Source organism: Apteryx mantelli, chromosome 15 (assembly GCF_036417845.1).
Source record: "Apteryx mantelli isolate bAptMan1 chromosome 15, bAptMan1.hap1, whole genome shotgun sequence".
Classification (NCBI taxonomy): Eukaryota; Metazoa; Chordata; class Aves; order Apterygiformes; family Apterygidae; genus Apteryx; species Apteryx mantelli.
Genome location: NC_089992.1, coordinates 25,072,952 through 25,084,866, shown reverse-complemented (window position 1 = coordinate 25,084,866; position 11,915 = coordinate 25,072,952). Strand labels below are relative to the sequence as shown.

The 11,915-nt window shown below is 69.0% G+C and overlaps 1 protein-coding gene across 5 annotated transcripts; it reads left to right on the top strand.

Annotated features, from left to right (window-relative positions):
• The first annotated feature begins 3,225 nt into the window (after positions 1-3,225).
• PARP6 (poly(ADP-ribose) polymerase family member 6) lies at positions 3,226-11,743 on the top strand. 5 transcript variants are annotated; one of them, XM_067305616.1, is made up of 22 exons: positions 3,226-3,400; positions 3,689-3,766; positions 3,857-3,951; positions 4,154-4,214; positions 4,391-4,481; positions 4,752-4,818; positions 5,188-5,337; positions 5,802-5,952; positions 6,531-6,584; positions 6,799-6,894; positions 7,063-7,155; positions 7,420-7,545; positions 7,669-7,734; positions 8,015-8,082; positions 8,405-8,453; positions 8,742-8,851; positions 8,976-9,048; positions 9,311-9,380; positions 10,065-10,144; positions 10,504-10,567; positions 11,003-11,087; positions 11,197-11,743. In XM_067305616.1, exons 1-22 carry the CDS (start codon positions 3,398-3,400, stop codon positions 11,297-11,299), a joined length of 1,833 nt encoding a protein of 610 aa, XP_067161717.1. In that variant the 5' UTR covers positions 3,226-3,397; the 3' UTR covers positions 11,300-11,743. The 5 variants fall into 5 exon arrangements, with proteins under 5 accessions (XP_067161717.1, XP_067161716.1, XP_067161715.1 ...); XM_067305615.1 differs by having other exon boundaries at positions 8,739-8,851; XM_067305614.1 differs by having other exon boundaries at positions 5,802-5,979.
• The last annotated feature ends 172 nt before the right edge of the window (positions 11,744-11,915 follow it).

The window sequence follows — 11,915 nt, the reverse complement described above, 5'->3', positions numbered from 1 at the left end:
CCTCCGGATCCCTCCGCCGCCGCCGACGACCTCGCGCGGGAGGGGGCGGGGCGACGGGACTCCTTTTCCCGGCGGACGCGCAAGCTGCGGCGGGAGGCGGCGCGCTGCGGCCCCACGCGCCCGGCCGCCCAATGAGGCGGCGGCGCAGGAGCCGGGCACGCAGGCCGAGAGTGACAGCGGCCTTAAAGGGGCCGCGCGCGCCGCGAGCCTCTTAAAGGGGCCGCACCCCCCCCCCCCCCAGCCCCCGGCCGGGCCCGGCCTCGCCCCGCAGCATGGCGCCGCCGCGGGGCCTGGCCCTGCTGCTGCTGCCGCCGGCCCGGCGGTACCTGGAGCGCAGCCCCAGGCGGCCCTGCAGCAGCACCCCAGGCCGGCGGGTGCCACGTCCCTCGCAGGATGGGGAAAAGCACCCAGCGAGGCGCCTGGCAAACGCCCGCCATCAGCGAGCAGGAAACCCGAGCGCCCGCCGCCGTGCGGGAAGCCGAGGCGTGGGGCGGCCGCCTCGCGCAGTGCCCCTCGCCCCACGTCTTGCTTGCTTGACATTATCTGCCCGTGTCACGACGCTGAGGTCCCAGGCCAAAAATAGGAGTCTGAAGTTAGGCTCCTAAATATGTGACCCGACTCTCAAAAAATCTCAGTGGCCTTCAGTGGAGGCTGCGCCCTGCTCGCCCAGAGAGCTGGGCCGCAGGGAGAGCTCGCACAGTGCTGTCACCCCCGGCCCCAAATCCTCACATTAGCGTTTGGGCCAAAAATTGCTGCAGGAGGGCTCTGCCCCCACCGCAGCGTGCACTGGCTGCTCGCGGAGCGACGGAGGCGGCCGCAGCAGGGCCGGGCGCCGGCACCTTCGCCCCTCTGCAAGCGGCCACCCCCAGCTGCTTCTTCTGCTTTCTCTGCGCCTCGCCAGAATCAAGGCTCGGATTAAAGCTGCCTAGATAAATCCCTGCGGATAAAAGAGATTAGGAGGAAAGCAAGCGGGCACGACCTCGGCTGCTGCAGAGCCGGGCTAGGACAGGGCACGGCGGGGACCGGGGGGTGACGGGCTGCGGAGCGGGATGGCCGCGGCAGTGCCGATAGCCCGGCTGGCAGCACACGGCCCCGACTTGCCGCCCGTCACAGGCTGCTGCTGAGGGTCAAGTCTGCAGGCCGGGGCATCGGTGCGGGGAAGGCGGCCGCGGCTGCTGTATTAATTTGTTTTCCCACTGCCTCACGGCGTGTTACCCTGGCGGGACACCACGGGTGCTGCCGGCACCCGGAGACTCGCGCCCTTCCTGCGAGAGGGGCAGCCTCCCTCCCCGCCTGGGAGGCACCGGGGGTGCGCGGCGTGCCGAGGAGAGGGCCGACAGCCGCGGCGGTGTCCGGCCCGCTTCAGCGTGCTCTGCCTTGGCCAGAATCGTGCTTGGGCAAAGAGCACGCCTCCCGTAACGTGGAAGGGGCGGCTGCTGTTTTATAACGGGCTGCTGAGTTTTGGGGCCAGCCGTAAGCACCCCTGGCAATGCTTTCACACGGGGTAAGTCACAGCCTGACAGGCAGTACTCGGGCGGCCGGATCCTTCCCGGGAACACGCCCTAGGGAATCGTTTTTGCATCACCTCCCAGGCACACCCGCAGCCGCGCCGGCCAGGGAGCTGAGGCCTGCCCAGCTCGGCTCCCGGTGCTGCCTGCCCCGGATGCGCGCCCGGCCGTGCCCAGGCCTCCCGCTCCCCGTCCGGCCCCGCTGCCTTGGGGGAAGGGTTCCTCTGGCTCCTGGCCGCAGAAGGACAGACGTCAGCTGCTTTCCTGTCAAGGAGAGGGATGGGACCGCTTCCCGCATGAGTCAGCCCCGCAGGGTGCGGCTGAGCACGGGGCAGCTCGGTGCAGCGGGCCCCGAGCGAGGCCGGCGGGTGTGCGAGTCCCTCTTTCAGCTCGCTCCGTCGTCCCCGCCGCTCTGCCCCTTCCCCGGCCCTGGCACTCGCTCACTGGGAAAGCGGAGATTTGGGGGCAGTTCTTCAAACCGGTTTCCTGCTGCAGCCGGCAAAGGGCTGGTCCCAGCCCGACGGCCGCACAGCGGAGGTGTCTGAGCACGACCGGCCTCGGCCGCATGTCCTGCGCCGGCTCCGCTTGCGGTGCGTCACCCCGCGGCCTGTGGTCGGGGACCGCACGGGGCGATGGCTGCTCCCGGGGCCAGCACATCCGCGTCCCGCGTGCCCCCCTGCCCCCCTGCCCCCCGCGAGCACGTTTATCACGTGCAGTCGCTGCGCCCTTATCAGCGGCCGTCTCTGCCGGCACCCGGCGGCAGCGTGGCTTGGCGAGCCGCGACTGCCGTGAACTCCCTGCCCGGTGTAAAGTGCACGTGGTTTCAGCGTGCCGGCAGGGACCAAGGCCACCGCTTGGGCAGCAGCATCCCTGCTCGCCGTGCCCCGCTCCAGCTCCCAGCACGGGAAGGGGGGCAAAACCCTCCCGGCAGCTCTGCTGCCATTGACCCCCAGCATCCCAGGCACGGGGGGCAGCGGGGCTGCGGGTGACATCTCCCGGCACAACCACCGGTCCTGGGGCTCCCGGCGATGCCACGTGGCCCCCGAAGCCGGGGGCAGAGGCAGAGACGTGGGACCCCGTGCTGGGGACAGCGGGGGCACCCAATGGGGGACCCTGTGCTAGGAAGAACGGGGGCACCCGACGGGGGACCCCGTGCTAGGGACAGCTGGGGCACCCGACAGGGGACCCCGTGCCAGCACAGGGTGCTGGGGGGGGTGACACAGCCCCGGGGCCTGGGTGTGCTGCATGGGGACACGCTGGTGTCACTGGCCCCTCTCCTGGCAGCCCCTCGGTGCCCGGCTAGCCAAAAAAACTCCGGCGATGCTGGCCTGGTGCCACGCTGAACGTGGGCGACGCCGGGGCTCCCCCGCCGAGGAGCCGCGTTTCGGGCGCGGGGCAGCGCCGGGGTGCCCGTGCGGTGCTGGGCCGGCAGCCGGCCCCGCGGCCCGCGGAGGAGCCCCCGGGGCCCCCGGCAGCGGCCCTGTTGACCCAGGGCGTTGCTCCTTGCTCGCGCCAAGCCGAGATAAGATGCCGGGGAGCGGGAAAAGGGAGGGGGGGAGAACAAACCGCCCTCTGCTTGTAACGCAGCGGTGGGCCGGGGGCCGGCGGGCGCGCACGGCGCTGCCGCTCGCCCGGCAGCGTTGGCCGGCGCGGGGCTGACGTCAGCGTGGCGTGCCGCGCCGTGCCGTGCCGTGCCGTGCCGCGCCGTGCCGGCCCGGCCGGGTTGCTGGGAGACGGCGGAGCGGAGCAGAGCGGAGCGCGCTGCCGGCCCCGCTGGCAGGCCTGACGTCAGGGCCGGGGCCACTCGGATGGCCGCCCCGCTCGCCGCAGCCCGCCCGGTAGCATGGAGGAGGCGAGAGGCCTAGCGCCCGCGGACGAGCGCCGGTAAAATGGTGAGGGGGCGGCAGCGGCGGCGGTGGCGGAGGTGGCAGGGGCCGGCCCGCGGCCTCCCGGGCGGCGAGGGAGCGGGGAGGCCCCGGGGCCAGGCCGTGCGGCGCTCACCGGCCCTCCCCGCGGCGCCCGGCCCTGCAGCGAGCACGCGCGCGGCATCCCGCCGCTTCCCGGGGCGCTTCGCTCCGCTCCGCTCCGCCCGGCGCGGATGCGGGGGGCACAACGGGACCGAGGCCACCCCGCTGTCCTGCCCCGCGCGGGCTCCCCGTCCTAACCCGCTGCCTCCGCAGGACCTCAAGGGCCAGTACTGGACGGACGATGACTCCGACGGGGACAACGAGTCCGAGGAGTTTCTGTATGGCGTGCAGGTAAGCCGCCGGCAGCGCCGGGGCCGACGCGGACAGAGCCGGGGGCCCGCGCGGCCGCCCCTGACCGCGCCGCTGGCTCTGCGCCCGCAGGGGACCTGCGCCGCCGACCTGTACCGCCACCCGCAGCTGGACGCCGACATCGAGGCCGTGAAGGAGATCTACAGCGAGACCTCGGTGTCCGTCAGGTGGGTGCTCCCGGCTCTGCCGGCCGCCGCAGCGCCCCGCACCCTGTCCCGCGCCACCCAGGCTCGGGGGGACGCATGCGTGCCGGCGGGACGCGGGGACTGCGCTGGCACGCGGCTGCCCTGGCGAGGGGGTGGCTGGCGGTGGGGCTGGCACCGGCCCGGCCTCATCCCGGCTTTCCCGCTGCGGCGCCTGTCTCCGCAGGGAGTATGGGACCATCGACGACGTGGACATCGACCTCCACGTGAACATCAGCTTCCTCGATGTGAGTCACCGCGGCGCCGGCGCGCCCGGGGCGGTGCCCCACGGCGCGGGGGCCTGTGCGCGCGGGGTGGCCTTGACGTCCCCCGGGCGTCCCCGAATTTGGCTTTCTGGGTGGCGTGCCGGAGGACGTGGTCCGGGCCCCCACGGCTCTGCCGACGCACGGCTCTCCCTCGGCAGGAGGAGGTGGCGACGGCCTGGAAGGTGCTGCGGACGGAGCCCATCGTGCTGCGCCTGCGGTTCTCGCTCTCGCAGTACCTCGATGGCCCCGGTGAGCAGGCCGGGGGGTCCCTGCCCTCGGGCGCGTAAGGCGCGGGGGCGCGCGGGTGACGCTCCACCACCCCTGCTCCCCGCAAACGGAGGAGGCGCCAAGGGTCCTTCCCAGGGGGCTGGTACCCCGGGACCCCATGGAGGGGCATCACGCTCCACCCCGGCCTCTGCTCCCCGCGTGCCCTCGGGACGGTGCCCTGGGACAGGCCCGTGGGGTGCCCGGCACCGGGGCAGCTCGGCAGCACTGGCAGCGGCCGTCGTCTCTCCGCAGAACCGTCCATCGAGGTTTTCCAGCCGTCCAACAAGGAGGGGTTCGGACTGGGGCTGCAGCTGAAGAAGTAAGAGCCGAAACACGGCGGGTGCCCGGGGTGGCGGGGGGCGCTCGCGGCGGGTCTGCAGGGACACGGCCACCGCGCCGTTGAGCCCTGAAGCCAGCCAGCCGGGTGCTACGTGTCCCCATGTCGCAGCCTTTCCTGCCAGACAGCCCCGTGCCAGGCATGGCTGGCCCCGGACTGGCTCTCCGCTGGGTTTGGTACCCGGCGCTGGGTCGGGGAGAGGAGCTGGGGCAGAGCCGGGGGGCACAGGCCACCCAGCGCCGTGGGCCTGGCACGCGCGGCCGAGCACCGCACACGGGGCCGAGCCGGGCACCGAAGGGCCCTCGTGTGCTCGGTGCCCGACTCGGGCGCCCACGCCGCCTCTCTGCCCAGGATCCTGGGCATGTTCACGTCGCAGCAATGGAAACACCTGAGCAACGACTTCCTGAAGACCCAGCAGGAGAAGCGGCACAGCTGGTTCAAGACGAGTGGCACCATCAAGAAGTTTCGAGCGGGCCTCAGCATCTTCTCCCCCATCCCCAAGTAAGGTCCCAGGTGCCGGCCCCGCTACTGCTGGCATCTCCTCGCCATGTCCCCTCGAGAGGTGGCCCTGTGTCCCGTCACCCCAGGCCTGGCTTTAGCCAGGTGGGCTGGAAACTGCGTCCTGGTACCGTGCCTCGGTTTCCCCATCTGCACCTCGGATACTGTCACTTAATGCCACTCTCTGCAAGAGCCCAAAGAGGTCAAGGGGGCTCCCAGAAACCATTAAAAAAGTGGATCTAGTGCTGGCTTTAAGGGGAAGGAGGAGCAGGGGGGAGAAACAACTAGCGTGGCTTAGGGACAGTGCCTGGCTCCATCAGACCTCTTGAGGAGGAGGAAGGACAGGGCTGGGCCTTCCTCCCCGCTTGATGCCCTGCCCGCCCTGACGTTGGCCGCAGCGTGGGGCAGGGCCCGGCACCACGCTGATGGTGGCCCGCGGGGAGGTCAGCGCGGCTCTGTGCCCACAGGTCGCCCAGCTTCCCCGTCATCCAGGACTCGGTGCTGAAGGGCAAGCTGGGCATGCCCGAGGTGCGCGTCAACCGCCTGATGAACCGCTCCGTCTCCTGCACCGTGAAGAACCCCAAGGTGGAGGTTTTCGGCTACCCCCCCAGCACCCAGGCAGGTGTCGCCCCCTTCAACATCCTGGTGGGTGCCTCCCCGGCTCGGGGCTTGCTTTGCTCTCCCTCCCCTTCCCATCCTCCCCTGCGCACGGCGGGTGTCCGCAGGGCTGCCCTGGAGTGTCTTGGCCATCGTGGTTCCAGTGGTGGCCCAGTGCTGCCGGGGAGATCTGCCCAGCCAGGGCAGCGTGTCAGACCCTGTTGGGCCGGGCTGTGTCCCCGTGTGGCTCTCTCCGCTGCACCTCGTTCCCAGCACCCTGGGGTGCCTGCGGACCGAGGGTGGGTGAGCTGGGTCACTGGCCATGGGGGCCAGGCGGGGTTTGGCTGATCCCAGACCCGGTCCTGGTGGTATCTGGCAGGGCTCAGGTTGGCAACATGCCCCAGATGTGGCTGCATCCCTGGGAGCATGTCGGCATCCCCATGGCATTTTCAGGGCACCTGCCCCTGGTGGAGACACCTTGCCGTGCTGGGGATGTTCAGGGCCCCGGAGCCGGCAGGGCCCCAGGCGCCGTGCGGAGGCAGGGGATGCGTGGGGGAAAGGGGATAACGCAGCTGGCTCTGCTCCGGCTCTGTCCGCAGGTTGGCGGCCACTGCAAGAACGTCCCCACGCTGGAGTACGGCTTCCTCGTCCAGGTGAGCACCCATGTGACCACCCTGCGTCCTGCTGCCCAGAGCATCCTCCGTGCCACTCCGCATCCCGCTGCCCGCTGCTTCCTCGACAAGGCAGAGCCTGCCCGGGTGGTACCCGAGCACCCAGGCCATCAGGGTGATCCCCATCTCCGCAAGGGCCCCTGCTCCCGGCATTGCTGCCGCAGCAGGGCCTGACCCCCCGCGGCCTCCCCCGCAGATCATGAAGTATGCGGAGCAGCGGATCCCGACGCTCAACGAGTACTGCGTGGTGTGCGACGAGCAGCACGTCTTCCAGAACGGCTCCATGCTCAAGGTGCCGAGGCCGGGGCCGGGGCGGGGGCCGAGCGGGCGCAGCTGGGGGTGCTGAGTGCCAGCAGAGCCCCCGTGGTGCCCCTGTGTCACAGGACACAAGGGGGCACTGTCCCCCTTGGGGGCTGGGGGCTCTATCCGACCTGACACATGGTGCCTGTGTCCTCCGCAGCCGGCTGTGTGCACCCGGGAGCTGTGTGTCTTCTCCTTCTACACCCTTGGTGTGATGTCCGGTGCGGCAGAGGAGGTGGCCACGGGCGCTGAGGTACTGGCACACACATGGGCTTTTGGGCGAGGCGGGTGACGTGGACGCTGAGGGTGGCAGTTCCAGGATGGCCACCTCATGTTGTCCTTGGGGTTCTCCTCTGGCTGCTTCACCCTGACTCAGAGCAGGGCCAGATCCAGCCCCAAGGTGAGGGTGAAGGTCCAAGGGGGCCGTGAGCAGAAGAGGGGGCTGCTGGAGCCATGGGGTGATTTGGGGCACCGCCATCCCTGCTCCTCCATCCCTCCGCCCGTGCTCTCTGCCCAGGTGGTGGACCTGCTTGTGGCCATGTGCCGTGCTGCCCTGGAGTCCCCCCGCAAGAGCATCATCTTTGAGCCTTACCCCTCCGTGGTGGACCCCAATGACCCCAAAACACTTGCCTTCAACCCCAAGGTAAGTGCTGCTGAGCTGGGGGCAGCACAGGGGGTTGGTGCTTCAGGGCTGCACGGTGCCGGGGCCGGTGGGCAAGCCTGGAGCACACCTCCAACGGCCGCCCCTCTCCTGCCCCACATGCAGAAGAAGAACTACGAGCGACTGCAGAAGGCCCTGGACAGCGTGATGTCCATCCGGGAAATGACCCAGGTACACAGGCCCCCCTGCCCAACCTGCCCATCCCAGCCCCGCGCTCCTGGAGCCAAAGCTGGAAGGTCCCACAACCTCCTTGGCCCCACAGTGCCATGCGAGACTGCCTTAGATGGGACAGTGCAGCCAATCCCCTTCCCAGTGCAGGATCCTTCTCCTTGGCCTTGTCCTGAGGACGGCACTTTGGCGCTGGCGTCCATCCATCTGGGATCGTGCTGGGGGGGCTGGAAGATGGGGGACCCACCTGCACCCCCTCTCACTTCCGCCATGTCTCTGCCAGGGGTCATATCTGGAGATCAAGAAGCAGATGGACAAGCTGGACCCCCTGGCGCATCCCCTCCTGCAATGGTAAAGCTGAGGGCTGGGCGGGGGGGACAGGGTAGGAGGGGGGGCAGGGGGCAGCCACCTGGAGCCCTGCGGCATGGGACTGGCCGCCGGGCACCTCCGGCACGAGCTCCCTGACCCATCGCGGCCACCTTGGGGCTGTCGCCCGGGGCCAGGGCAGAGCTGCTTTCTCCTGGAGGGTGTTTGCACCCCCTGGCCGGCCCAGGGGCAACATTTGCAAGGTTGGCCCAGCTCAAGGCTGAGCCAGACACCCAGGGCCTGGCGTGACTCGCATGGCACCCCGGCCGCCCTGTCCGACCACCCTTCTCCTCCTCCTCCTTCCAAGGATAATCTCCAGCAACAGATCCCACATCGTCAAGCTACCTCTCAGCAGGGTAAGTGGCCTGGCTCTCCAGCTCAGCGCTGTGGCACACAGCCCCTGGAGCTGTGCAGGTGAGATGCAGGGTATGGGATACGGCATGCGGGATACAGCGTGTGGGACGCAGGATATGGCATGTGGGATGGCAGAGATGGCAGCGATGGGAGAGCTGTCACTGCCCTCGCGGCATGGCCGAGCCCTCTCGGCCAAGCGACCGGGGCCGGGCTGCCGTGCATGATCTGTGTCCGTCTCTCCTCTCTCCCCGCCGGCGCTGGGTTTGCTCTTCCGTTTCCGCTGGTAGCAGCTGAAGTTTATGCACACCTCACACCAGTTCCTCCTGCTGAGCAGCCCCCCGGCCAAGGAGGCCCGTTTCCGCACCGCCAAGAAGCTCTACGGCAGCACCTTCGCTTTCCAGTGCGTTGGCCACGGGGCTGGCAGGGGCCGGCGGGCTCCTCGGGGGCGACCCCGGCACCCGTGGCGGGCGGGTGGGTGGGTGGGTGGCGCGGGACGGGGGCTGACGCGGCCCTGGCTCTTTCAGCGGCTCTCACATTGAGAACTGGCACTCCATCCTCCGCAACGGGCTGGTGAACGCGTCCTACACCAAGCTGCAGGTAACGCTCCCCCGGCCGCCGGCCCGGCCGAAGCCGTAGCCGTAGCCGCAAAGGGCCGGATGGCCTGGCAGGTGGGGGACGGCAGGTAGGGAGGGACGGCAGGGCGCCAAGAGAGGTGCAAGCCCTGCTGCGCGGGGTCCGCTGCCCGCCGAGGCTGGGCTTTCTCCGCCGTGGTGGCCCCAGGGCCGGGCTGTCGGGGTGGCCTCGGCACGGCCACCCATCCCGCTCCCCCGCGTCGCTCACCCTGGTGTTTTCCTGCAAGCTGCATGGAGCAGCCTATGGCAAGGGCATCTATCTGAGCCCCATCTCCAGTATTTCCTTTGGATACTCAGGTAAGAGGCTGCGTGCGCCGCTCCGTCCCGCCTGCGCTCCCATCCCAATCCCTGCATGGGCCCGGGGCCCGGCTCCGCTTCGGATGATGCCGTTGGGATGAGCCGCACAGGGAGGAGGGTGGCAAGGCCTCCTGGCCCTGTCTGGGGCATCCTTCCTGCCTGGACCAGCCTCTCCCCTCCGGATCTGGCGTTTCCAATGCACCGCTCTGGTCACAGGGGGAAAATCCAGCATTTTCTAGGGAAGAACTGACTCTAAGGTGTTTTGGTGGAGTTTTCCCCAGGGAGACAACTCGTCTCTCCGAGCAGCTCTGCCAGGCTCGGTGCGGGTGCCGTGGCCACGGGGGCTCTGGGCACAGCCAGCTCAGACCCTCTCCTTGCTGTCGGGTGTCGCGCTCCGGCCGCTGGGTCTGCTTCGTTTGCCAGCTCCGAATATCGAGTGCTCCCACCCTGCGGGACCTCGGGGCCGGGTGCTGCTCTCCCAGGGCCCGACTTGAACTCGGGGAAGGTCAGGGAGGTGCTGTGCTCACGTATCACGTCCTCTCACTGGTGTCCCCAGGATGCTGCCGGGTGACGGGCCCTGGGGGGGCTCCTTGCCCAGTGGCCGCAGCGGTCCCCACCCCAGGAAGCCCCCGCGTCCCGTGCTGGGGCTAGGGAGTGACGGCGGTGGTGTCGCTTGTCCTGCAGGGATGGGGAAAGGGCAGCACCGGATGCCTTCGAAGGACGAGCTGGTGCAGAGATACAACCGGATGAACACCATTCCCCAGGTGACAGTCGGCGGGGGGGGAGCTGGGCGCGAGGGACGGGGCTGGGCTGTCCTGGCCTCAGTTTACCCTTGTAGCGTGGGAGCAGTGGTGTCCCCTGCCTTTTGGCAAATGCCGGGGGGGGGCATTGAAGCCCCCTGTGGGGGCTGCGGTGCAGGGGTGAAGCTCTGCAGCAGTCGCTGGGGGACCTGGGGCTGCATCGCCGGCTGCAGCCAGGCTCCGGGGCCGTGCCGGCTCCCGCCCGGTCCCAAAGTCGGGGAGGAGGCGGTGGGGGACGGATCGCGCTGAGCGGGAACGGATCGCGCTGAGCAGGGACTGCCCGCGTGTGGTTAATGCCGGGTGCTTTCCTGCTTTCCCCGCAGACCCGATCCATCCAGTCTCGCTTCCTCCAGAGCCGCAACCTGAACTGCATTGCGCTTTGTGAAGGTGCGGGGCACCCGGGCGAGGGGACGGGGCGGCGGGTGGGCGGGCGGGTGGGCAGCACCCTGGTCCCAGGCTCCTTGGGTGGGCATCGCGGTCATCCCGGCCTGGCTGCACTGCACCATGTAGGGACAGCCCTCCCTGCTGCCGTTGTCACCATGTCCCCTGCTGCCTCCCCCTTCCCGCCATGCTGGTGTGAACCCCCTTCCCTCCCGGACTTTCAACACTGGGGGTTGTGCAGGGGCTGGTGGTGATGGGAGCAGCAGGTCTTAGCGCAGAGAGGCCTTGGCGCAAACTTGGGGCAGAGGGACCCAAGCCCAGCTTGGTTCACCCGGTGCGATGTCCCGGGAGGGGTGGTCAGAGCCTGAGCTGTTTCCAGTGGGGACGCCTGGGCTGTCCCCGTGGGCCCAGCACCCTCCTGACAGCCTCTTGCCTTGGTAGTCATCACCTCCAAGGACCTCCAGAAGCACGGCAACATCTGGGTCTGCCCTGTCTCGGATCATGTCTGCACCCGCTTCTTCTTTGTGTGAGTACGGTGCCCATCTCACCCCTTCCCCGGGGGGACCTGGGTGCCCAGGCTGCCCATCGCAGCGTCCGCGGGACGCTCCCCCCCTCACCCAGCTCTCCCCTCGCAGGTACGAAGATGGCCAAGTGGGAGATGCCAATATCAATACTCAGGACCCCAAAATCCAGAAGGAGATCATGCGTGTGATTGGGACTCAGGTGTACACAAACTGAGCGGCAGGGACCCGCCACGGTCCTCTCACAGGGGCCAAAAGGCGTCCGAGGCCGGAGGCGAGTGGAGCAGCGAAGGCTCTGGAAGAGGCCGGGGAAGGGGGAGCGGGTCTCGCGCCTTCCGGGATCAGGGCAGCGCCGCGCAGCTCTGGGCAGCGGAGACGCGGGAGCCCGGCACCGGCGGGCTCCATCCTGTATATAGGTGTAAAGCAGAGAGCGTGCACGAGGCGGATTTAGCGGTCCCTTCTCCCCTGTCCCTCCAGTGTCCCTAATCCCATCCCAGAGTGGAGAAGGACCTGTGGGCAGGGCCTGGCTTGCGTGCCCGCTGCCTGGGGGCGGACATCCCTCCTCGCGTTTACAGTGATGATGTTTTTACCAACGACGAGAAACCGAAGCAAAAAAAAAAAGAAAAACACACACAAAAAAAGAGAAAAGAAATCCGTTTTAGCTTATTAAAATTCTTTAAAAAACATTCTGGGCTGGGTGTGCCGCTCTCTGCCAGCCTAGCTGGTGATGGGGCAGCATGGCAGTGTCCTGTCCCCCTGCCCCGGCTCATTTTGGACCCATGGGCGAGATGGCTGCAGCCAGCCCTCTGGGCACAGCAGCATCGCAGCTCAGT